General features: G+C 41.4%; 1 protein-coding gene across 9 annotated transcripts in view; it reads left to right on the top strand.

The window, feature by feature from the left end:
- The first annotated feature begins 11105 nt into the window (after positions 1 to 11105).
- The window catches only part of ECI2 (enoyl-CoA delta isomerase 2), a 33568-nt gene continuing 17475 nt past the window's right edge, over positions 11106 to 27198 (top strand). For 2 of the 9 annotated variants that reach the window (XM_069809011.1, XM_069809010.1), the window contains exons 1-3: positions 11129 to 11275; positions 26311 to 26366; positions 26853 to 27047. Coding sequence is in view for 6 of the 9 variants with exons in the window: in XM_069809005.1 (XP_069665106.1) it covers positions 19268 to 19356 (89 nt within the window). In the remaining 3 variants the exon portion in view is untranslated. Of the gene's footprint in view, positions 11276 to 19231; positions 19357 to 26310; positions 26367 to 26852; positions 27048 to 27198 lie in introns of all 9 variants that reach the window. The other 7 variants (XM_069809009.1, XM_069809008.1, XM_069809005.1 and 4 more) reach the window with 5 other exon arrangements.

The raw sequence follows: 27198 nt of genomic DNA, 5'->3' as shown, positions 1-27198 counted from the left end.
ATTCAAAATAACTATTTTCTTCCTCACACATATATTACTTAACATTTATCTGGACTGAATTCATCAGAAAAATGGAGAAGAGAAGCCCCAGGGGGATCTCAGCAAGGTGTGTAAATACCTGATGGAGGATCTAAAGACAATGGAGCCAGACCCTTCTCGGTGCTGCCCAGTGACAGGACAAGTGGCAATGGACACAAATTGAAATACAGAAATTCCATTTCAACATAAGAATAAACTTTTTTATTGTGACAGTGGTCAAACACTGGCCCAGGTTGCCCAGAGAGGTTATAGAGTCTCCATCCTTGGAGATATTCAAAACCCAATTGGACATGCTCTTGGGCAACCTACTCTAAATTTACCCTGCTTTGTGCAGGGAACTTGGACTAGGTGATCTCCAGAGGTCCCTTCCAAACTTAACAATTCTATGACTCTTTAGAAAAAACATGCCAAAAGAATACATCATATTTATCTATGTCATTACAAATTCTATTCTTTTTTAATAATTTCTATCAATCTTAAGTAATTAAGAGATCTTTTTAATACATACTGACTACAATTGCATTTCAAAACTAAACTTGCCTCAAAGCAAAGAGGCAATGTAAAGAATTACAAAGAAAAAATGTTATGTATTAGGGTAGCTTCCAAGAATATCATCAACACCCAAAAAAAATCACTAGCTCACATTTAAAGAGGGGTGACTAGCCTCTGACACCTGAACTTTGCAAGCAGTTCAAGCACAGCTCCTGACATGGACCTACATCACACCCTTGCCAACAGGCTTGTGGTGGCCTAGAGTCTGCTAGGTCATCTAAGCCCTGGGCTGTGGGAGGAAGTGAATTAGCAGGAGCCAGTCTCCAAATTACACTGGGTCCTAGCTGAATGCCCTGCCACACTTACCTCCAACCCAGTTGTGATTTACTGCTAAAATTCCTTCTTTCCCTAGCTTGCTGATACCTGTTTTCTAGGTCTAAGCTATATGAAGATTTTGATACATGGCTATAGTCATGCGAAGATCTATTATCCCTATACTAGAAGGTGATTCTTACACTTTTGGATAAATGTATAGAAAATATTGATATTAATATAAACAATAAGAATGAGAGAACATGATTGCAAAACAGCATTTAAATAAACCTATACCAAGGCTGCTATGCTGCCAGCACGCATGTATTTGATTTTGTTCAGCTGAACAGTCCCACTGAGATCAGCAAAAATAGAAAGCATGTTACAGTTCCATACCTTACAGAATTGATGACTTCAGAAAATTAATCAATTGGAAATTATGAGCTTTACAGCACGATTACAATCAAAAGGAAAGATTGGTGTCTTTCAGTGAAAAAGGCTTAACCAAGATCTAGTGGCAATTTTGATTTTTTAATGAATATAGAAATCCTTACCTGGAAGGAAAACAAATAACAGTTGTCTCTTTCTTGAGCTTGCAACCCAGGCCAAAGCTGAACCAGTTATTACCGCCTGACAACTTGTTGCCATGGCCTCCAGCCAGCCCAGCTGTGGCTAATTTAATTTGTCACAGGTGCAGCAGTAATCAGCCAGCAGGAGCCGGGGCAGTAGCCACAGGCATCCTGCAGAAACCAGCCACGCACTGCAGGCGGGGAGCTTGAGGAAGTCAAGGCTGACAGGACAGCTCAAAACACATTTGCAGCAAGCTCAAGATACAAAGTTGCCTGGTTCTATTTTCCGTCTGCCCTATGCTAATTTTATTGCCATTAAAATCAATGTAAGAGGACAGCCTGTACATTACTGAAGTGCTGTGGAAACTGTAGAATGCTAGCAAAGGAATACTTAAATAAATATTAGGCTCTTTTGTAAGAGATATAGGCTTGAAGCTAAGCCTCTCAAGGTCTGGCTGGGTGCTTTCACCTGTAGGTAGTGCGTAAAAGATGGGCAAAACCTACTTTTCCTGCTCCATCCCTTTCCCTGCCATTTCCTTCATTCCTGTGTTAAAATAAGAACGAGCTCTCCAAAACTGTCTCAAGAAATGAAGATAGGTACGTACCCTTGGAGGAATCCTACAGACGCCATCTGTCATTGGAGGGTCATCCTGTCTGCAACCCTGTGTCAGCTCTAGAGAGAAACAGGACTGAAAGCATTCCCCTAAACTTAGAAATTCATGGTGGTAAACTTTAGGCAGCTTCCTAAACAGCAGATAAATTTTAATGTCATCCTTCTGAGGTCTTTTTCTCTTGTGCAAGTGCATAGGAAATTAGAAGTTGGGCAACAGTAGGAGGCACTTTAATCATTTTAAGGTATAGATCTCTTAAATAAAATGAAAGCAAGTTATATGCCACTTTTGGATGCTGAACCTATCAGCAGGTACATAGACTTGTATGTCACTGTGACTGTGGTTACAGATGCTCTTCCATTGAGAATGTGTTAGAATATCAAGGTCTAGAATTTATTTTGTTGGGTTTTTTATTTTTCCATCTGGAAAAAAATTTGTGATAGGCCATGCATATCTACCACCACTTCCTCAGAACCGTTGTTTTACCAACCTTTCCTAGTATCATCACCAGTATGCCTCAAAATGGATCCAGTTCTCAAAGTAAAATAAATTGAGGCTACAAAAATTACAAAATATAAGTATTTTAATACTCTGTTTTGTACCTGACAAATATTAAGTACCTGACATGCTGAGACCATTGCCTGCTCCTTTGACCAGTGTTGTCACTGCTATGTCTTGTCTCACTCATTCATATATGTATGTTATCTCTTGATTTACAGTCTTATAAGACACTGTGAACCTTACTCCTTTTGACGTGGGAAGTCGTCTTGTCTTGTGTCTGTACAAACTTATCATGATGGGGAGCAGGCCTATGACTTGTGCTACCACAAGACAAGTGTTAAACAAAACTTCGGCTTAACAGCCCTCCAGAAGAGATGAATGCTCCACATAGTCCCCTTGGGAAATTCAGAGCTGTTCTGTCCTAAACGCAAACTAAGCCATGCATATGTATTGACCATAAGGGATGATTTAAGCATGCACCTGAATAAATCAAGGAGTAATTAAAAGTCACCTAAATCCTAAGAAGTAAAAAAAGTATGAGCACTGTCATCTGAAAATGCCAGCTGGGATGCCAGTCTTCATTTAAAAAAAAAAAAAAAGAATTCCTTAACCAGAAATTCACTACCATTCAAGACCATTGCTAAGTAATAAATACCAAATTGGCTGGATTCCAGTAAGCTGCACTGCAGCGGACGAGCCCAAACCTTCTGACTAACATTCTTTCAAAAAAAAATCCAAAATAACTCACATTAAAATTATTTTTCACAGATGTTGTTTGTGATTACTTTGGCTACCTAATTTAACAAAAAACATTTCTACAAGAAAGCAGGAGAGTTGCTATCAAGGAAGGTGAATATCCTGGTACTATACTGGTCTAGTTAAAAGTGGAGAGAGATTAAGGGTTGTGGGGATGCAATGTAGATGTCCACAAATAATCATCACAGCACAGTATGAAACCTCTTTAACAAAGTGACTTAATAATGTCACATAATAAAGTTTATTTAAAACTTTTGTTTCTTTGCCATAGATTAACTGTATGAATGCATTATCCAAGTCTTATATCAAGAAAGGTTAGAAACTGCAGGAAAACATTGTAATGGATCTAGCTGAGTAACTGTCCATCAGATTTGGTGGGAGAAATGGGGATTGTGGCATACACTAAAGGTCAAAGAAACACAGATACATTTTGCTAGACTGCAAAGTTACAGCTTGAAAGAACACCAACAGTTAAATTTTGTTAGGAGACAATGTGATTATCTATGACCTCCTAAAAGCTATTACAGAGAGATGGAAAGGGGGTTGCCCTCCCTCAAATGAGAAGGACATTACTATCTTAAAGAGATCCACAAGGGAAGTTTTGAGGTGAATTTTGCCTTTACTGGAACAGAATTGCCCTAGATGAAGAAAATCAGATCAGAAATCCTCCCTTAGCAAAAGAATATATTAAGTACATGCTGAAGTATTTTGGGAACATGCAGACAAAAAACATGTTGAATTACTTAGCAATCTAACTGAGACACTCCTGAAAAAAACTCTGCACAACAGGCAGCCTGCAAAGCACATTACACTGAGCAGCCAAAAGGCAGCAAGTACATCCTGCAGTCTGGATACCCACTGGGCCAAACTGGGATTGCTGAAGTGTTGGGAGTTGTAGGAAGTGCAGTCCAACACTGGTAAACCCAAGTCTTAAATGGTTTAACCGCTCTAAGTTTAAGCTGCCCTGAATTCAGGAGCTTGGTAGGACTCATCAGATAGTTGATACCTTTTTCACTAATGTTCATGTTAATAAAGCCAGGCAGAGATCTACCCCAGTCAGACTGTGGTCACTGTATGGCAAGTGAGATATACTAACCTAGTGAAGGAACTAAGTCTTACGAGACATAGGGATATAGTCCAAATATAAATGTTTCAGCAATCACGTCACCTTGAACAGTGACTATGCTCTGAGCTGTGTCAGCTCCACTATTTTTGTGGAGAGAGTAAACCAAAATGGGAAACTGGTCCAGCTGATGGGTTTTCTTGGGTGGGTTAGTTTTTAACGGGATCAGTTCTCTGATCTGCTTCACTGAATGCCCACACAAATCCTGGTGTCAGCACAGCACAACAGGCTATGCAAGGATGAACAGAAACAAGCATAGGTGGAGACTGTTGCCAATTAAAATACATCAAGGCCCAGAGAATCCCACACCCGAGAAAAATTTTTACTACGATAATTGTTTGATAGAGGGTGAAGCTCATGATGCAGTCTTTTGCTTACTGGGACCATTAATAATTTCACTTTCTTCTGTCGGCCAAAAAAACATGTAGGGACTTAATATCTTCCCCTACCCCTCTGTCAACTTTCATTTTAACATGCTAATAAATGCACATTACTATCGCTTTATAACTCACTTCCTAGAGGAGCAAGCTAACAGCCCCATTTACACCTACTTATAGAGATACTTTCTGTGATATGAGAGTAAAACATTTTAGCAATATAAACAGCCCAAGACAGAAAGCATACCAAATCCCTCAGAGGCTATGACAGAAAGCAAAACAAATCCCTCAGAGGCGATGCGTTAATGCTTTAATGTCATAAGCTGACGTAACAAAGCACTGCTGTTGAAAGAAGCAATCCTACTCCTGTCAGGCTCCCTTACATCTCCCTCCTTGGCACCAACACGAGCGTGTATTCAGCTGTGTGATGAAAAGGATCAAGGGTTTGATCTGGGTCACAATTAACCTTTATTCATTTACTTACTTGGTTTTGCCTGGTTAATTGTAACTCAGATCAATTCCCTGAACCGGTTCAATGCTTGGCCATGAAAACAGCCGTGTCAGCAGAAAAGAAGGCATGGGAGTGAACTGAGAGGGACTGAGGAAAATAGAAAGACTGCTCCTTTCAGTAGTGGTGTGCTTACCCTGGCTTAAAGTTTAAACTGTGAAATGATGGCCCAAAATACTTTTTTTTTTAAAGTGAAAGTACAAAAACTGGGAGTGCCAGTTCTGTGGCAAAAGGGTCTGATGAACCTACAGCCAACATCTGTATCATTTAATGGTTCAGGAAACTAAAAAGGACTCCAGCTTAGGAAGATTTCAATTCCATTAATTAGCAACAATTCTGTTGTTTGATGATTCATATGTAAAATATGACTCCTGTAACCACATCTCCTGATTGAACTCCTGCCAATAATGTTTCTTTCCCAGGTGCTCTTAGTGTGTAAAACTGATGCAACTCAACATACCACTTTAAATGCATCCAAACAGTATTTTCTCATTTCCTGCATTTTGCAGATTATTTTTAAGTGGTTATCTTGCCAGTCCTGGCAAATACGATATGATATGTAACCTTTCATAAATAAATGTAGCACTTCAGAACAGCAGGATGAGAATGTACACGTTCCATAGATTGTTAATAGGGGTTGCAAGTCTACCACATATTTAAAAACAGATAGGTCTTTCAAAAACTAAATATAGAGATTGGCTGGTTACCAGGCAAACCTCTACAAAATCTCTTTGAAGTTGTATGTTATTTCCTCAAAAAAATATTATTTGTAATTGCACTTTTGTTTCTATTCTGTTTAAATATCTTAGGAATAATACTCCTACGCAGTTTAAATGTTCAGTCAATACACTGAGCAACGTGCTGAGGAAAATGTAGCAATTTCTGAACACCAACACACTAGTTACAGAGAGAAGTCTCAAAACAAGATCACCAAATAGTTCATTTAAACACGCAACAGTAACTTGTAAGAGCAGCTAAGTACTGGTGATAAGAAGCACAAAAGTTATTATGAGTACAGAGTATATAGCCTTCTCCTGTTTCTGAATATTGGAAGCAAATGGTGAATGACAAAAGTAAATAGGAATCTGCCCATGTTCTACCTAAGGAAAATTGTACTAGGCCCTGCACAACACAGACACCTCCTGCAGCTGTATTGTTAAGGGATCAGAAAGACCGTACAGTGAAATACTGAGAGAAAATATTGAGAAACACTACAGCACATAGAGCAGAGGACTAAGCAATAAGAATATAATGTGATAGTTAACTTTATGACACACTTGAGCCAAGCTCTTCAATAGCCGCAAAGTGCCTAAATAATTACAGTACTTTCCAGATGTGAGGCTCAGCCCTTCAGATCCTCATTTGTGAAAATATTTCAGTGAGGTAGGCCTAAACTTGTAGTCCAGTGCATATGGTCTTAATAAAAATGATATGTGTTGTCCAACTTTACTGAATGCTGAGAGTTTTGGGAAGATTCATGATTAAAGATAGAAGAGATTATGTTTTTATTAGATGAGGCTAATCTGCAGCTAGATGGTGTAAATTAATTTGCATTCATGGTAGAAGAACTGCGATGATAATTAATTTGCATTCATGGTAAAAGAACTGCGATGATTTGGAGTGGCACGTACCAGGTGGTCAGTGGAGGTGATTACTGAGAATTGTGGACTAAGAACTTGGTATTTTAGATCCAGACTAAGGACAATGCTACAAAAAGGCTATTACTCCAGAATGACTGATTGCCTGAGAATGAACCAGCAATCCAGCCAAGACAAGCGGAGTAGAGCTTTGTATAATTAGTTAGCTCCTGATTAGAGCTCATGTTTATATTTCTCTATCAGTAAAAATCTCTGCTTAAGTAAATGGGTCCAAGCCTAATTTCTTCTTGGGTGTCAGGAACTGAGCATACCTTTCATGCTGAGGTAAGAACATGGCCCACATAAACAGGGGTTTCCAAAACCAGGCTTACACAGACATCGGTGATTAATGCCCTTTGCTAACATTGTAGTTTCCTACACTGTAGCAGCAAAACTATGTAAACTCTTTTCCCACATGTCTGAAATAGCTTGTCATCATCAATGCAAAAACATGATAATATTATCACACAAGTAAGTCCTGCAGGATTTATTGGACTGATTTTCAAGGGGAAGGTGAATAAATCATCAAGATAACTTTCTGTTAAATATGTATTAAAGTTCCCTGTAGTGATGCAAAACCATTTGCCATGGAAATGAAATTCTGAATAATAAAGTACCCGACACATCTGCTTCCCGGATAAACAATTTCTATCAAAGAGAGAACAGCTGCCTTGTCATAGTAAAAGATGACAAATATTCAACTCCTTAATACTGAGTTCAGTTCAGTTACATTACAGAAAGCATATTTCAGAAAATCTATGGGAAAAACTGCCAAACACTCGACACAGAGACTGCAGAAATTATTGCAAAGATGCAAGAATTATCATTACAGGAAAAAAAAAAAAAGATGATTGTGCTGCTCAGATTGTAGAATATTTTGCAATCTTGAAGAAACTGGAGATGGAGATGCAGATGATACAGTGACCACTTTGATGTATCAGAATCGGCTCCCATAATGTCAGCACCATTCCTCCCCTCCACCATGAAGTCAGGAAAAACACTGTTTTGTTCAGGCTTTTATCAGCAGGTCAAGGCACCTGCAATTATGCTGAAACACACAGCACATAGGTATAGATTACAACAGCCAAATGACTCTTTCTGCAACCAAAACATCGGGATCCCGTGGTCTGAAAACTTACTGCATGATTTTGTGTTTTGTAATAAGGGCACAATAGTTTCTCTAGCGTAACATAACTTACAGTTATTATGACAGGACATATATGGTAAAATGCACTTATGCACATATGCAAAGTGCCAGAACAAAAGTGTGTAACATTAAGCCACATTTAAGTCCCATCCTGTGAGGTATGTGACTTTGCTCTCCCAAAGTCCCACTTCCAGCAGTAAGAATATATTGCAGAGAAGAAATTATTAAAAGCATGTTAAGAAAATAAGTAATATCACGTATGTAAGGAAAAGGTAACACCACTATCAGAATAGAAAGATGTTTATGTGACATGCTATTCACAAAAAGCTTTTTTAATATTTTAGCTCACCTGAGCAGTCAGATGAATGCTAAGTAGCTAAGTAGTTGAAAGGAAGGCAAGAGAAGAAAAAGGAGAGAAGTAAAAAGGAAGGAGGACATCTGGAGGTATAGGTTTCTAGAGACAGACACATACAGCAAATTGCACTCTTGTAGACACAATACATGGATTGTGATACATAGAGAGGTGATGAGAAAAAGAAGACACTGACTGCAGTTACTATTTTTCTATGCCCCTCTCTGGTGAGCACGGAATACTGCTGGTGTCTGTGTTTAATTCCTATAGCATACAATCCATCTTTGAACGTAGAGATGCCTTTTTGCTGCCTTCAGGTAAAACTGGAAAATGCTCATTCATTCTCAGAAGTTCCAGTGTGACTTTATTAAAAAGGCAGGCCTATCTAAACTGACATAAATTCAACAGAAAGAAATTAAGAAAAATAAAATCTAAGATACTTAATCTCAGGTATTTAACAGCAAAAGCTTTCTGCAAGTGGTATTGGGCAAGAAGGAAGCTCCCGAATAAAGCACAGATGCTGTGCTTTGTATTCACCTGCATAGAGGCAATAGAAAACATACTGCAAGAGAATATTTTGCCTTGGAATTGAAATGGGTGAGCTAGGTCTAATGGGTCTCTTTCATTACTGTTAGTCACCTTCAAGTAAGCATATGTATAAAAGGCTGTTATGTTTCTAGAGGGTAATAATTTAAAAGCAAAGAGAATTCAGAAGTTCACTTTTTTTTCCCCTCCTCATGTAGCTTCTAGACAGTAGCACAAAATGTAAAGCTGTACTATTTTGAACTGAAGGAAAGAACATGAGAATTTTACACAAGGATAAAAATGCAGGCAGGAAACCCCCTCATCTTACCATTAACAATAAAATGCTAGAGAGGGCATTGTCATTAGGCACTTGTTTGTCAAACAATAAATGTGAAGCAACTTACTAAATGAGTTCTCTAGGGAGTCCTCTCTAGATTCATTACATTAGTGCTAACAATACTACTACAGTAAACTTTTAACTGATGTTCATTATATTACATATCTGTAATGATTTTTCTGACCTTTTATAACTACAAGACTAAAATTGTCGTGTGCATAAGGTTTCAGTAAAAAAGTGTTACTATTTGACAAAACAAATGCTAGCCTTTTAGAGCCAATTTATCCTCTTTCTTATTCACAGAAAGCCTCATTCCTATATCTCAGAGTAAAATTTAGCCCATAGTTTGGATTTATGCATTCAAAATACTGTTTCTGTCTAACAAGGTACATACTTAAAAGCCATGACTTTTGCTTGATCAGGGCTAAGTAAGGATATAGATCAACAACAGCATTTACTACAACTCCTTTGGAAGGGTGCTTTCAAAATCTTCTACAAATGTGAATTAACTTCACGCCACAGCCCTGTTTAGCAGAGAAGGAAATTGCCACTGAGAGGCTGAAAAAACAAATGAATACCTACTTTAAGCTGGTCAGCTAGAGGTGCAAACCAGTAAAGTTTGTGTCTGAAATCAAGAAACACTAGGCTTTTGGATCTGTAATCATAAGTAAAATCCAAGATGTATCAAGTTCAAAGAACACCCGTACTTGAAACCCAAGGCTATGTTTGAAAAAGTCAGCTACATGTGATTTGACCTGGGTCACACATCACAACATTTGGAGCATGATTTTAAAAAAGTGCTGTCCTAATTGCTAGTTTCTAAGGGTTAAGTACACTTTTGGAAAACTGTAATCAAGCATTTAAGAAAGGAGAACACCACAGTTCATTAACGGCTTTGAAACATTTATCCTTGAGGGAGAACCCAAAGCCTTAAATGCATTTACTTTTGGGGAGAGGGGAAAAAAACCAAAAACCAACAAACAAAAAAACCCAACCCAACCAAACCAACCAACCAACCAACAAACAAAACCCACGGGACTAAAAGGTGATTTTATTGGCTGTGTTTTGAAAGGAGACTGACAGAGCTGAGTATCCAAATCACGAAGATCTTCCCAGCACCTAACCAAACACAGAAACGTCTTTCACAGGGCAGATAAATCAGCAAGGAAAAATTAAATACACCCTCAGGAGCCGAAGGTGAAAGAGCAAAAGCTTATCAATAAATAGCAGTATCTTTTAAGTTCGGTGGGGCCGACGCTAGCGTTTATTCCTCCTCACACAGAGCCAACCCGGCTGAGGTACAGGCACGGGGCTGCTCAGCAGCCCGCCAGGTGATTCGTGTGGAAAAACAACGACGCAAACATTTTTAAGAGCTACCTAGCATGCAAAAATAGAAAGATAATACAAGTAATGGCCCTGATTAATAACGGGATGCCCGTTAGAAGGCACTTGGGGGGGCGCTAAGCCGAGTCCAGGACCTTTCCCCACGGAGGGGCTTCTGGTTTCACCTCCGTCCACCTTCCGCAGACCGCCCTAGCCCGCCAAGTTTGCACGACAGCCTGTTTAATTTCTGACCCCGACGCGCATTTTCTAGGGTATGGCTTCAGACCACTGCCACACGGCTGTGCGCGGTGGCTGGTAGCGACGGGAGAGAGGATTTGCCCCCCGGCCGCTCCCACACCGCCGCCGCCACAGGGTTCCCGCCAAGCCCGCCCCGGCCCCGCCGCTGCCCCTCAGCGGCTCCCGGCGAAGCCAAGCCCGCCCTCCCCGCGGCGCTGGAGGCGATGACCTCCCCGGGGAGGGAGTGGGCGGCTGCCATCTCCTCAGCCGAGGGCGCCGTGGACCCGGCGGGGCGGGGTTTAGCCGCCGCCGCCGCCGCCTCCTCCTCCTCCTCCTCCTCCTTCTCCTTGTCCTCCCTCCCCCCGTCATGGCGGCCCCGGCCCTGACCTTCGTCCGGAGGTTGTGCTGGCGGCCGCTCTGCGAAATAAGGTGAGCCCCGATCGTCCCCGTGGCGGGCTGGCGCCGTCCTGCCCCGGGCAGGGACCGCTCCGCTGAGCCGCTCTCTCCCCGCCGCGCTCCCGGGGTGAGTGGTCAAGCAGCGGGCGCGGGTGGCCTTCCCCCCACCGCCGTCCTACCTCCTCCGCGGCTGCCCCCTCACAGGGGTCGGGGGGGGGGGGGGAGCGAGGGGAGCCGGGGGCAGGCAGCGGCCGGGCCGGGGGTGTAAGTGCCGTGGGGCTGCGGGACGCCCGGCCTTCTCCTCAGGCCTGGGCCGTCCCAGCTCCCTCCCGCGGGGGTCCGGCAGGTGCTCTCCTGCCTGTGCGCTTGGATGAACCGGGTGAGCTTTCTCTGCGCGGCCCGTGCGGACGTGGTTAATTGTTTTCACCCTAGGACGGGGGGGGGATCGCTTTCTGTTTGAGTTGGGGACGCTTCCAGCCATACCGACCACCTCTTGCGTGTCTGAACGCAGTGTGGGAGTGGGAAACCTGCGTTCGATGCCTTCTGCAAACGGGGCCTGTACCCCCGTGTTTCTGTCTCCTGAGGCAAACATTTAACCGCCAAAGAAACTGTTGGTTTGGCTGGGGGTAAGGCATCTGAAACCGTACTGAAATACAGAGAAGAATGTGTGATTCTGTGTTTTCTTGTGGGGGTTTTTCCCCCTCATCAGTCCCACAAAAACAAGCTTAATTGTGTGTCCAACTAATTAAGGCCTCTTGCTGAGACTACTCCGGCTTTCCAAACAGTGATGTACTGTCTCCTGGGGTGTGCTTTTATTTCATACTGCTTTTAAGCTGTTTCCAAATAAAGCGTCACACGCAGTAGCGTGTGCTGCGGCAGCTGTGCACCTTCAGCCTTAGTTGGGCTGCGGAAAGCAGAAAGAATGCCTTGATTTGCAAGTAGACTTAGAATTATGGGATAGACATTTTTATTGAAAATGGTTAAATTGGAAATTCCACTGTAAAATTGCTTGTGTATGAATAAGAATCGCGAAGTATGTCAATTTGTAAAATTTCCTCTTCCTATCAAAAATAGCTTAATAAATACTCAAAGAAAAGCATTTGGTGTGTTAAGTTGTCGTGGTTTAACCCCAGCCAGCAACTAAGCACCACGCAGCCGCTCACTCACTCCCCCCCCATCCAGTGGGATGGGGGAGAAAATCAGGAAAAGAAGTAAAACTCCTGGGTTGAGATAAGAACGATTTAATAGAACAGAAAAGAAGAGACTAATAATGATAATGATAACACTAATAAAATGACAACAGTAGTAATAAAAGGATTGAAATGTACAAATGATGCGCAGGGCAATTGCTCACCACCCGCCGACCGACACCCAGCCAGTCCCCGAGCCGCGAAATCCCTCCCCCCCCACTTCCCAGTTCCTAAACTAGATGGGACGTCCCATGGTATGGAATACACTGTTGGCCAGTTTGGGTCAGGTGCCCTAGCTGGGCATGAGAAGCTGAAAAATCCTTGACTGTAGTCTAAACACTACTGAGCAACAACTGAAAACATCAGTGTTATCAACATTCTTCACATACTGAACTCAAAACACAGCACTGTACCAGCTACTAGGAAGACAGTTAACTACATCCCAGCTGAAACCAGGACATAAGTATACTAGGTAAGCAAGTTCCTAAGTAGAATAGTGAAGCAGGCATCATCATACCAGTAGATTAAAGACCTGTGATACTCTGATTGTTAACATGCAAATTTGACTGTTACAATGTATACTTTCATAAGTGAAATGCTTTTACTCAAGTATCTCCATTAGGCACAGTGCATCTTGACCAGAAAACTGTAGTCATTTATGCATTAAATTGTAACGTTTTTCTCCCAAAGCTTTGTGAGAAAGTATTTGAAGTATGTACATGAACATCTTAAGATACAGGGAGAAACAAAGGGAATGCAAATTGTTTGATGAGCGTGACTTCTGCCCTCATTTCAGAAAAAGAACTCTTTAGGCAAGCTTTCTACAGATAAATAATATTAATTTCATATAGCTACATTGTTACAATGAGGGAAGGGAAAGCAATTCTAAATTAGAAAACATGCAAAAGACTAGCCTGATGGACAACATTAGGCTAGTGGAGTCAGATGTATTTGAAACAGCAAGATTCTGTATGTGAAATAAGGTCATAAACAATATTAATAATGGGTTAATGTTTTTAGTGTATAGTCAGATATAATGCAGAAAAATGGTGCAATTTTTCCAATGGTGGAACGCCAGACAGGTGCAAGCTTTATTTTCTATATCGGTAGTATACTAGCAGACTTTTATCAAAGACACTGGCAGCCTTGCTGCACCATTGAATTTAGGAAACTTTTTTTGCAGCCTAAACTCAGAAAAAAAGAGGCATATCCTTGGAGCACTGGGAGAGGAAGACTTATGCAAGTATAAGAGCAAAATGCAAGAATTCTTCTTATGTTATTGGTTTGGTTTTTTTTTCCCTAAGCAGGACATTCCTAATCCTTTCAGACATGGAGTTGTGAGTTCCACAGGCTCTTCTCCCACTTCTTGTCCTGCCCTGTCGCAATATGTAATTTGTCGAAGTTTGAAATTGTCTGAGGAGGGGGGACGCTGATACAAATGCCCATTCAGAAGAGTCTTACTGGGACTGTACCCATTCGACAGTCTTTGCATTTGGCTGTTTGAGATTGGAGGCCCCACAACTCCACTGCTGTGAGGCTGTATCTGCATTTATGGTAGGTCAGACGACTGGGCACAGGACATTTGCTGCAGGGAAACCTGCATCCATGCTGTCCTGGTTTTGAGGGTTTCCTTCAGACTAGTTGTAGTATGATCCCAACACTGAATGCCTCTCAGCAGCTGGAGGACCTCTCCCAGTTTTATGTAATCTAGAAGGGTTCTAACTTGCATGTGCCAAGACAGCTCTGCAGCACAAACCAGGGGCATGGAGTTGGCAACAGCTTAGAAGCTCGCTCCAAGAACGCTGTCCTGGTCCAAACTAAGATGGTAACATAGTCACACCCTAACTTCTTGGTGTGTTCCTTGGTACAGTTACCTCAGCAACTTTAAAGGAGGTCAGATCTTATCAAAGACCAATTTTTCCATGAGCTACTCTTTTTTTTCTTAGCAGCTCTGAAGAGCCTTTTTCAGAGGAGCACTATTAAGTGCTGGTCTTTATTTAAAGTGGATTGAAAACCAGTTCATTTTCTGTTAAGCTGTTGGTTTGTGCTAGTTTATGTGGCCTTGTTGGTCTTTGCCTGTGCCTGGAATACTTCCTGCTTACAGTAAATCTGTCTTTACTACAGTATCTGCTCTTCAGCTTGGGAGGCAGCAGTCTTAAGGGTTCAAGTTCACTTCCATTCTGGCCCTTGAGCAATGTCCCAAATATCATCTTGGCTTCCCTGCATCATCTCATGACAAGACATCTGCACGTTTACAGCCCACCCACGTGGCAGGAGCTCAGGTGCTATTAAGTCCTAGCACAATGTGCAACAGTCCTTATTCAGTCTGTGCAGCCTGTTTCTACTTCTGTCTGGGAATTAATTGAACCTACTCCCTGAATTGCTTATGCTTCACTTAGTAGTGCAGTTGCATTCTTTGGTCATTGTATCAAGGGCCCATTCATACATTTACAGCAAAGCAGGACATTATAACCCTTGCATCTCCTCCTTTTCCTCTCTCTGCAGACCTTACAGCTCTTTTCTGCCTTCCCTCCCACCGTGTTAACTAAGCCAGTCAGATGTAAGGTCCTGGGAAAAGGCCTAGGGGGTTTGTCTTTGCCCTGGAACTGTGTATGTTATGAGGAAACTCCTCTGTTGAGGGTGGAGGAAGAACTGATCTCTTGCAGCTGAGAGATTTTTTGGCTTCATCAAATGGCTGTGCTCTGGGGCCTCTCTCAGTGAGAAGACGCTCAGTATTCCAGGTCTTCCCCTGAAAATACTTCTTTATTGCTGTTAATGTTCTATCGACTGCATCATAAGTTTTTGTTTGCTTGTTTTTAATATGTGAGGAGGATGTAAATACAGTCTTCCACTGCTACAGATACGCAATAGTTTCCTGCATTTGGGGGTAATTGCAGATGTCAGCACACCCAGAGCGCATGTAAGCCTTGCCTTGTGGAAAACCTCTTTGAGGCTACTATCATCCTGGAGGTGACCAGTAAGTTTGGTGGTATCCCTTCCTCTGTCCTGTTTCTTTTTTCCAGGTTTGTCCATGAGGAGCTAATTGGCCTCAGAAGGAGTCTGCCTTGTATCCCTGTAGTGGGAAATACCTAGTCCTTTCTGTCAGTCCTCTTCAGATAGCTGTGGTTGAATACAGACATAGACATTTTAGTAGCTTTTCTGGTATTCTCATGCTGGCTGGGCAAAAAGGACAATATTGCCTCTTCACTTCTCATCCACTTTCCCACTGCCAGGCCCTGTTTCTGTATTAGAGCAGCTGCTTTCCTTCTCTTTCCTACTGTCCACTGTCACCCTCAATCCAATCCCCTTTTACAAAGAGGAAGACTAGATTTTTGTAGTGTTGCTTTTAAGTAATATATCAGACTATATTCTTAAAAACCCTGTTTGCTAACACTCTTGAGTCTTCTGTGGGTCTGTACCAAACCCCATGGTGATGGCAGTAGAAGTTGCTTTTATGCCTCAAACTTCTGCCCAGATGTTAGGTCTTGCCTGAGTTGGGTATGGTTTCCCTCCTGATCTGAATGTGGTATAGGCAGCAGGTATCCTGCAACCTCCTGAATGTCTGCCCACCTACTTCCCCACCTGCTAGCTGTTGGATGGGAATGCATCCTGGCACGTTGACATAGGAAATGTGTCCATGTACGGGGTTGTGTTTTATCCACAGAAAAAAAAGTATACCCTGATCCTACCCCAGGGATGCCCTGTGGAGTATGCTTTTTACTCCCTGTTGCTGTCTTACATGGGCTCTTATATTTTGGTTTCTGAGTCTCTTAAGTCATGCCTCTCAGTGCTATGTCTCAGGCTGTACTAGCTTGCCTTGCTCAGCTGTTTGCTATTCCCTATCAGCCAGGCAACATTTTTTTTTTGTGTGTTTGTGATGGTTTTCTGTTTATCAGCTCTGCTTGGCTTATGCTAGATTCTGTAGGTCTCAGGTACTCTGCTCTGCTCCTCCTGCTCAAGATAACTGTGCTTATCTTTTTAAACTTCCCTTCAGTAGGTCAGGCCTCTAGTTCTAGTTGATGCTTGTTAGCAAAGTTGTCTTGCCCAACCTTTGACTGACTGTGGACTACAGATCCTTGCCTGACCACCAGAAAAGCAAGCAGAGCACATAACTGTTTGATTTTAAATCTTTTTTTTTTTTTTTTCCCCAAGCTTCATCTTTTCTGTCTTAGGGCAGGTCAATAAAAAGTTAGAGAGCTTGTCGTATTTCCCTTACCTTTTAAGTAGTAATAATTTTCTCATTATCTATATTTTAAAAAAAAAAAAAAAAAGCCTTCCTTCGAGAAAGGAAACCTTGCCTGTTTTGACTTTTGTAGTAACTTTTTGCAAAATACTGGTAAAATCAGCTTCCCCTAACTTTGTGACTGTAAGTCACTCTTTCAGAGTCTTTCAGAAAGGGTTTCATACCACTGATGAATCTTGAATTTCTCTTTTTCTTAAGGGTTGGGATTCTGAAACATAGCCATTAAATTAATCCACTGTCTTTTGAATACTGAGACTAACTAGTCAATGGAAAATGAACAATTAAATCTCTTAATGGGAGGCCTTTTCTGCAAATAGTAATGTTAATGGCATGAGTTACTATCTCTTGTTTGCACATGCTGGTTTACCAATATGACTCAAAAAACTGAAAGGTAGTGGTGAAATGATTGAACAGGTGTCCAGAAAAGCATCTTAATAAACTTATGTCCTTATTTAAGCACCCTCTTAAAATATTTTGAACAGAAATATGTGCAGCAGTTAAAATCAACGAAATGAAATCCAGAGCAGCGAGCTCACTAACTGTATGTAATTGAGCTGGATTTGACAGTTCACAGCTAATATCAAGCCAAGGTGTCTGGAAGTCTTGAAGATAGACTGGCTTAGAACACAGCTTTCTGTTGTAGTTAATTTGCTTTGAAGCAACTATTCATTGAAGTCAGCGTGACCTTGTCAGCTTTGTCTGCTTAAGTCAGTGATCAGTAGGTGGTTCTGTAGCAGCTTTGCTGCCGAGTTCAAAAGAATCTGATAATGTGAATGCAAATAAGGTGGTGGTTAACTACACTTTTTGTCGTTGAATTTTGCTGGGCTTGAACAGCCATTCTTTCCAAAGTAAGCTCTCAAGTAGCTCCCACTTGACATGAAGAACTACAGTTTCTTTCTGCCCTTGCTTTTTAAGATTTCTCTCCCCATCAGAAGTTAGTTATGAGTTTCTCAAGGAGAATGTAAGTACATTTTCAAATGTTTGAGGTTTGGTTTTCTTAATTTAATATGGTGCTAGGAATCAATTTTGAGCTTTTGCTACAGTAGCAAATACTGTCTTTGAATAATACCATTCTAAGAGGCAATATAAAGAAAGGCTTGCAGGTCAAGATAAGGACAGGGAGAGATCACTCAACCAACTACCGTCACGGGCAAAGCAGGCTCGACTTGGGGAAAATTAACTTAATTTATTAACAATCCAATCAGAGTAGGGTAACGAGAAATAAAACCAAATCTTAAAACACCTTCCCTTGACCCCTTCCTTCTGCCCGGGCACAACTTCACTCCCTCATTCTCTACCTCCTCCCCTTGAGCAGTGCAGAGGGATGGGGAATGGGGATTGCAGTCAGTTCATCCCATGTTGTCTCTGCAGCTCCTTTTTCCCCTTCAGGGGCAGGACTCCTCACACTCTTCCCCTGTTCCAGTGTGGGGTCCCTCCCACGGGAGACAGTCCTTCACAAACTTCTCCAGTGTGGGTCCTTCCCATGGGCTGCAGTTCTTCACAAACTCCTCCAGCCTGGGTCCCTTCCATGGGGTGCAGTCCTTCAGGCACAGACTGCTCCAGCATGGATCCCTCCCAGGGCCACAAGTCCTGCCAGAAAACCTGCTCCAGCGTGGGCTCCTCTCTCCATGGGGCCACAGGTCCTGCCAGGAGCCTGCTCCTGCACGGGCTTCCCACAGGGTCACAGCCTCCTTTGCGCATCCCCCTGCTCTGGCGTGGGGTCCTCCCCGGGCTGCAGGTGGAGATCTGCTTCACCGTGGACCTCCCTGGGCTGCAGGGGGACAGCCTGCCTCACCATGGTCTTCCCCACGGGCTGCAAGGGAATCTCTGCTCAGGTGCCTGGAGCACCTCCTCCTTCTGCACTGACCTGGGCGTCTGCAGGGTTGTTTCTCTCACATATTGTCACTCGTCTCTCTGGCTGCAGTTTCTGTGCTGCAGCAACTTTTTTTCCCCTTCCTAAATATGTCATCCCAGAGGCGCTACCACCGGCGCTGGTGGGCTCAGCCTTGGCCAGCAGCGGGTCCATCTTGGAGCTGGCTGGCATTGGCTCTGTCGGACATAGGGGAAGCTTCTAGCAGCTTCTCATAGAAGCCACCTCTGTAGCCCCCCCTCCACTACCAAAACCTTGCCATGCAAACCCAATACACACTGGTAGTTATCTTTGTTAGAGTGAACACATACAAAAGATTGAAACACTTATGTCAGTCTTTTCTTTTTTCCACTTTGTTGTTGTATTTAGCATAAGAATATTTGTGATTTTTTTTCCTATTTCCTGACTGTTCTATTTTAAAAGAATAATTTAAATGTTGATCAATGTGAAATAATCTGCCTAAAACTATTATATATTGATACTCAGTTCACATTGGAAGTTTCTTCATTATTCTGATGTAGTAAATGGTTGAGCCTTTCTATTGTGATGAACCCACTGATTACAGCGAGCATTTTTCAAGTTCCCTTGAAGTTCATTATAATAAAATTTAGACTGTAATCAGAACTCCAGCAAAAACTGTGAGCTAAGATTTTAAAGGTCTTGTTAAACCATTCTTTATTTCACAGAGAAACAGAAACCATTGCCAAGTAATTCAGCACTAGATGGTCCACCAGAAAAGAGGAAGCAAAAGCTCTCTTGGAATGGGTTCTGGAAGGCTTCTTTCTTCCATCAAAACTCAGGCTTTAAGTCAGTGAGTAAGCGGTGCTATTTGGCTTTGGAGAGCTCTGACAGTGATTAATACCTAACAACTTGATAATTTGTCAACATCCTGGTTTTTACGTTATCCTGGCAGTAGTCTCTTATCTCTGAAAGCAATGATACTAAAGAAAAAAAATCACTCTTAAAATTGTCAGAATAGTATTTTATCAGCTAGTGCTTTTAATATGACAGTGTTAAGTAATGCAGGTTAGCCAGCTACAGAAGGGAGACCATAACTATTATCAGTGAGCTAATAACTTCATTATTTTGTTCATAAGCTACTGACTTTTCACGTTGACCTAAATACCTACAGAAAGGATAACAGCACTAGATAGCAGTAAATTCAGTAGGTAGACAGATTTCATTTGTGCTGAAATCCAGAGAGAACTTGTGTAATGTTTTGTCATGTTGTTGTTTTGCTGTGTGTATGAAAGCTACATTTTTCTGATAATGTAGAGTACTCCAGGTAGAAACTTCTGTGATCCAGTCAGTGAATGAAGTCTATTTTAATCAAAAATTAAATGGAAATTATCACTGTGTTGGTTTAGAAAGAAGTAAACACAACTTTGCCCTCAGTGCTATCTGACTGCATAGTTCATAATAGCTTTTTCACTGTGGTAGTGCAAAGCCACGTTTAAAACCAAACAAATTACAAACACCCACCCCCAAAACCAAAAATTTCCTCCTGTGTGAATATGCTGAATATGTGAGCTTTTGATCTGCTCACAAAAGTGTTGTCTTCTGTTGGCATCTGACTCCCCAGAGGGAAAGGGTTTCCCCCTTCCCGTTTCCCCCTTCCCGTTTCCCCCTTCCCTTATTGCTCTGCCAAAAATAAGGTTAAGCTGGAGAAGGAAGCCACACAAAAGTTGTCCCTTGTAGGTCCTGATGTAATTCTTGATATTTCACACATTTAATCTGTATCTAGGGTAGCTTGCAGATGAACATCTTTCCTTATGGCAGAGGGTATGCACACCCATCCTTCATCCCAGCCTGGTCTGTGATTGTCTGAGCAATGGCAGAGGGGGGAACTTTGCTTTTAGCAAGTGTTATGATTTCGAAGAGTGTACTTTGCTCAGTGAGAGATTTTTACTAATTTAGGCACTCAGTAGTTTGGGGGATTTTTTTTTTTTTTTCTGTCATGATCCTGCAGATTGATCTTTGAGTGGACTTTGTGGCTGCAAAGACTGGATGTGTACATTCATGGCAGTCTCGGTTTTGTCCTTGAATGTAGATTGACTTACAGAGTGAGCCTGCCAGCTGGGAATTTAAACAGTCACTGTTCAATAGCAAACGTAGTCTTCATATTTTCTCAGTGTCCTAGAACAGATCATGTATGTCTGTGTCTCTCTTGTATTGGGGAGCTCAGAACTGAACACAGTAATTCAGGTGTGGCCTCACCAGTGCTGAGTAGAGAGGATTCCATTTTTAATTGGGAATAAAAATTATTTCTTCAGGATTAGATTGTGTTGTATGGATTCTTTGCTGACTCTTTGGCCCTCCAAAAAAGTGGCTACTGTTTTTGTAGTAAGGTGCTCTGGTAATATTTATTTTGAAAATATGGTGCAAGAGGTGTATAACTTGTAGAATGCACAATAATTCTTGAATAATTTGGTCCTTAGAAGCCAACCATTAAAACATATAGCAAGCCAGTTCTGAAACAAAAGAATCTTTCTGGTTGGTTTTGTGTTGTTTTTGTTAATTGCCAGTAGGATGCCAGATGAAACACACTTTTATTCTGGGGAAGAACTTCCAAGTTATTTGGGTTGTCAGCCACTTTCCCAGACCAATAGTTCTTCATAATCTCTTCAATGATAGCAGAAGCCAGTATGACTCTGTATATGTTGCATCCCCACTAATAACTTCCACGATCCCACCTGAGCCTCTGACCTCTGTCTTGCTGCTGCTATAGGTGTCACCTTCTAAATGCTATGATTTAAGCTTTTTACAGTGTTTTAGTAACACATGATTTGAAGTCCTTTGGAACATGTGTAATTTTCATTTCTAAAAGTGACAAACATTCTCAGTGCTTTATTTCTTATGCAAGACTTAGTAGTGTGTCACACCTACAAGCTTATCTGTTTCTCTGATAAAACTAGGAGCAATGTATATTACAGAGGGTATCTAAAGAGAAAGTTACCAGTTGGAAATTGATTAAACTTTTCAGTAGCATTGTTATTCATAGAGCAGCTGTAAATGCTGCTGTGACAGAAATGTACTTGCAAGTCTTGCATGTATGCAAGAACTTTAGCTCTAAACCCAAGTCACCATCAGATTTTTATTGAGTAAATTGGCCTGGGTCTTTACAGGACACCTGTAAGTTTGTCAGGTTGTAGGTGCTGGAAATAGTGCCAAAACTAAGAGCAGTGTGCTACTTTGTGTTTAGACCTATTTTGTTTAATTCTGAATTATCCGAAAGAATTCTGGATTTGGACAGGACAAGCTGTTGACAAATACTGCTTCATTACTGTCATATAGCTTGTTCAGTATTCTTTCTGTCCTTCCCCATTGTATCTAGGTGTCATGGATTCAGGAGAGAAAGTCAGCTTCAGACAAATTACTATCTTCTTTCACTGGTTAAGCTGAACTAGCAGGAGTGTTGGAGGGTTTTCTAATGCGGATGGGAGCTCCAGCAGCTGGTTGTATCCTTGTCAGAAACCTACCTACCTTGCCAAAAGCCATTAAAATCAAAGTGTACACTTCCTTGCTCTCCATACAGTCAGTAGGATTTTTCCCCCGAAGCCAAATAAAAATGGCTTTTTCCTTTCTCCATTAGCAGCAAAACTATTTTGAGCATTTGTTCATAACTGTTTTGTTAAAGTCACCTTGGATAAGGATGTATAAAGAACCTATCTGAGTTTGTTGCTCTCCAAATACTACAATAAACTTTGAGTGATTCTCAGCAAATGTCACATGTATGAGTATCACAGCTCTATACTTTTCTGCTAACATTCATGTTTATAACTTTCGAATGTGTTTCAGAGGATATCTGTCTGTAAATCTTATTGCTTGCAGAGATGTCTTACATGGACTGAGGATGTACAGGAAATTCTTTCATGCTTTAGTCATTCACCATGTCCAGTTAACTTAAGTCTGCTGGAAAGAGAGAGCTCTTGCAGAGATTTCAGGAGGTGATCCCAGTTTCCCTCCCAGCAGCTGTGATGAGAGGGTATTAACTGTGCCTCTATAGAGCACAAAAAGCGGACCATTTCAGATCTCAGTGAATGGTAGTCTAGATCTTTGATTCTTAGCTGTTCTTTAATATTGAAAAAAAAAAACATTAAGCACAGCTGAGCCACTTAGACTAAACAACAGTGATTCAGCACTTCAATTTGCCAACAGACACATCATTATCTTCTAGTTTTTATATGTCAAAACAGTGTAGGAGTGTAAAATAGTAAAAGCTGATAAGGATTTGTGCACCAAACTTGTGTTTAGAACAACTATTGAAATGTTCTCATGTAAAGGAGGAAATAATTTGACTTTCGTGTCTTTCTGTTTATTAAAGCAGCAGTAAGTGAATTGGTTATGGAGTATTTGCACTGATCTTTTCTGCTAGATAGATATTAGATAGATTCATTGGAAACACCATAACACTAGAAGCATTTCTATTACCTGATGGCAATACATTTTAGTTAGTCCACGGTAGCTACAGTACAATGGGGTACTGCCAGGGACTGTGTTGGAATAACAGGGAGGGATAGTTATTTTCTTGGTTTTTAGGAAAACTGGAGTTCTGTCTACTGAGTCATCAATACCTCCATGTTATTACCATGGTTAATAAATCCTTGTATTTTCCCAAGTGAACCAAATATATTCATTTCTAGAGAATAACCTTGGTTCTGATAAGGCTTTCTTAGCCTCTCCTGGGTTTTGGTCTTAAGAGGTCATGCGCTTGTTGCAATAGATCTTTGCAGGAGCCTGATGAACAGTAGCGTCGCTTTACCAAACAGATATGTGTGTTGGTTCTTTCTGCATGAAGAAATAAAATGGCTCTGGCTGCTAAGCTGGTGTTAACCTACTGCTAACCTGCTGCGACCTACTAACTTGGATTAGTGCTAACCTACTGCCATGGTGCATGTTAGCAGGTGATAGCAATGCAGGGCTTAACAGAGTGAGCCTATGAACTTATGTGGGGAAAGTACAGACTGCTTTGCGTGCAGTAGTTACTGCAGATTAGTTGACTTGTTGATTGTAAGGTGTAAAGGTTGCTGTCATGAAAACTGTGGGCTTTTGGTTTTAACTCGAAGGAGAAACTCAATCATTTAACTGTGTTTCCTTCTTTCGTAGTTGCTAGATATTGGAAAATGTACCAGTTACTGAAATTTGAGCAGGCAAAAATTGATAAAGGCAGTCTCTGCTTCTCCATCTTCTGAATGAAGACTGAATTCCATCTGCCCATGTTCTGAATTGTTTTAGTTTTATTTAGTAGTAGAGGATCTTGAAAGAGGTGCATACAAATGAGAGGAAGTGGAAGTTTTCACATGGGATGGTTGTGGAAGCAGATGCAGGCTTTTTCAAGATGACACAAATTGCAAAGGAAGATATTAATGTGTCAGATATGGTTACTCCACATTTCCCAGTATAAGTGAAGAAACTTGAAAGGACAGAACTTGAAATTTACAGCTGAAGTAATTTGACTTTATTAGCGTAAGAACTGTCAAGCTGAGGTTTCTCTAGTATGACACCATCACTGCCTACTACACAACTCCTATTTGTAAGAAAGTCTGTCTGTACAACTTACAGGGATAACAGGGATACTGCTTTCCACCTAAAAGTCTGACAAGATATTGTGACAGACATCATATTAATTTGATAGACACTCATGAAAAACAAAATTATTCTGGAAGGACTAAAAAAAACCCACCACCTGAAAAGAGTATATGACAAGAAATAGTGTGTATAGTCAAATTATCTGAAGTTCTTTGGGAGAAGCCGGTAACAGGATGGTATAAAGAGTGGGTTGCTTTGCTTCTACAGCCAGAAGAACCTCCACCCAGAATTTCTGTATTAATTAACCATCCACCCCCCCCACATACCACTACTTTTTTTTCCAACAGCAAAGGAGGAATGATTGCTCCAAACATGCCACAGGCTGCTCAGTTTGCTTTAGTACTGTCAGGTGCCTCTTCTTTTCCCAGCTCAGCTCTAGGTAGGTTGTATGGAGAGAATAACTGGAGCACTGAGAGGTATGGCAGACATTTGACATTAGCCCTCCCCACCTTCAGCTGTATGGGGAAAGCTCATACATTGCTGTGTAAGTGCTCAGGCTATGTGAAAATTTATGTATCCTTAATGTTATGTTATTGTGTACGTAAATACCTGTTTGGATTCAGTAGTATATAACCAATGGCATGATGAGTGGTGATTTGGGCAACTGCAGATTAAAATTTCCCATGATTTTTATGTTAACAGCATAGACAGTAGCTTCCTCTCGCGCAGCAAAATAAAGTGAAGTACAAGTTTAAATTTATTGCGTGCAGAAAATACTGCAAGTAAATATGGAAAACAGTAACATTATTTTCCTAGTTATCAAGAAAGCTTTGAAATAGTGGTGCTGCTAATGCTTTGTTTGTTGTCATTATTTGGCTATTGACCTTTCTTTTTCCTTTTTTTTAATCTTCTTTTTAGAGATTCTGATATGAAGTCTTGGGAGGAGGAAATAAGAGAAGTCAATGTCTTGGGTTGATTTTATTTTTCCAGATGGTTCACTTATTTTCTCACGATTACAGTTTAAATACTGGTTTCTGTTCCCCTCACATGCCTCATTTCCTAACAGTTGCTGCAATTGCCAATGGTGGCAACCTTTCCCACCAGCTCTGCTCCTGCGTCCCTTAATGTAGCTGAACTAATGATCAAAGGTTGCTATTCCTTCTCCAGATCCCTTTTTTTGTCCTCCATGGAGAAAAATCAGGAAAATTTTGAGGGAGGATCAAAATGGGAGAAGTGCTACTGAAAGAGGGGGACTGAAGCCTGAGACTCTGCTTGGAGTAGGAATACTCCATGGCCGGGCACCAGCAGGCAAGGACTACCCTGGTCACCCCACCAGGGAGGGCTCGTGGTTCTTCCACTGCGGATGTGTGTGTTCCAACAGCAGGAGGACAGGGAGCAAGGAGGTCTCATTTGGTTGCTCCCCTGCTTGACTTCGGAGTAGCCTCTCAGAGCAGTGGTCGCTGGTGCTAGAGCAGACCTGGTGAAGCTCTTTGGATAAGTTTCAGACTCCTGAACCTTGTAGAACAGTTCAGGCTCTGGCTGGAACCTCAGAAATAGTGATGGGCTGGGCTGGGCTGGGCAACGTGTGCTGTTTTGTCTTTGCAGGGACTCTGGAGAGGCACGGAGTCAGAAGCTTGTTGTAAGTTATAGCCAAACACCTGGTGCCTTGAGGTTTATGGGAATTGATTGCTTTGTATCCTAACTAAAAAAAAACCCTACCCATACAATTCTTTCTACAGTAGCAGCAGCAAAACAGTATTTTGTTTAATTTTGTCTTCAGATGGAAAGAACATGAGCAGAAATATTGCCACTTTATGATGTTGTAATACCAGGTCCGTGTGAAACGGCAAGTGCTGATCAGTGTTCTGCATGAGGAATGTAGGGAAAGAGCAGCGCAAAAGGTCACAGCATCTTGAGATAGTGATCATGGCAAAGAAGAGATGTCATATGCGTTATCTGAAGTATTACTCATAACGTACAAAAGATATCCACATCTTCTATTAAACATATGTTCCAGGACTCATCTGAGTGACTGTTTAATGTACTGCTTATTTCTGTCTGATAACACTTCCTATTCTTTTTTCTTCCTTGTCTCTCTAAAGCTAGTTACAACAATGTGAAACGAGCGTTTTCCAGTTCTGTCAGGAGTTTTAAACCTACATGTTTCTAGCACCACCCGCTGTTTTTAATCCTAATAGGATTTTTAACTGCTTTTCTCTGTGCTTTATTTCCCTAGGATCTACTAACATTTAAAAGAAAACCTTTATTAAGTAAATGGAAGATGGACTTCAGGTATATCCATCCCTTTCTTTTGCTGAGCATCTCTGATATTTCCAATGCAAAGAGATCTTTTGGGTTCTGTTTAGTCTTAATGAGGAAACTGCTAAGTTGCTTTAAAAGTTAGAAAGTGATCAGCCAGTATTTTACAAAAAGTTGGCATTTTTGACTCTATAAAAGTCCTTATGCAAGTTACAGAACTACACTGTTATGAGGGGCCCTATCTTTAACAGGGTTTACAGTCTTTGCTAAACTGTGAGAAATTATTTTCAGTTAATTGACTTTAAAAAATCTTAATTAAGAGCCTTGTGTTTGAATGTTTATAAGGAAAAGAGACATTTATGTGAACAGGTAGAATGAATAGGATGGGCTTGCAAGATATCTAGAATGACTGAATGGGAACAGAGAGACATCCAAGGCAAGGGAATAAATACGAAATGATTGTCAGCCTGGATATTTCAGGTTCAGGCAGTGATGCCCAGGATTTATTTCTTTTTTCAGAGTGTACAGCTTGCGAAGTACCAAGTGAATGATCTTTCAGGAGCGCACAGGCATTTGTCGTGGACTTTGTGGCTGCTCTGCCAAGTTGTGACTCCTCTTGCTACTCTCTCTCTGGTGGGACCTGTGTTTTTTTCACCCAGCTGGGGGAGGTTGCCAGGCCCTCACCACTCTTCCATGGGTGCCAGTACAACAAAGGTAATTTGTAGCAGTGGGGTAGTGGTAGCTAATTGCCTGCAAGGTGCGGGGCAATAAAGAGAAGAAACTTTGTGAAGGAGATCATTTAGCTTTGTTGCAGCGAGTAGATGAGAAAGGGGAAAACAGAGGGGGGTTTGATTGCCTTCCCTAG

Source organism: Haliaeetus albicilla, chromosome 21 (assembly GCF_947461875.1).
Source record: "Haliaeetus albicilla chromosome 21, bHalAlb1.1, whole genome shotgun sequence".
Classification (NCBI taxonomy): domain Eukaryota; kingdom Metazoa; phylum Chordata; class Aves; order Accipitriformes; family Accipitridae; genus Haliaeetus; species Haliaeetus albicilla.
Note: the sequence above shows the minus strand (reverse complement) of the source record. Positions and strands in the feature narration are given on the sequence as shown.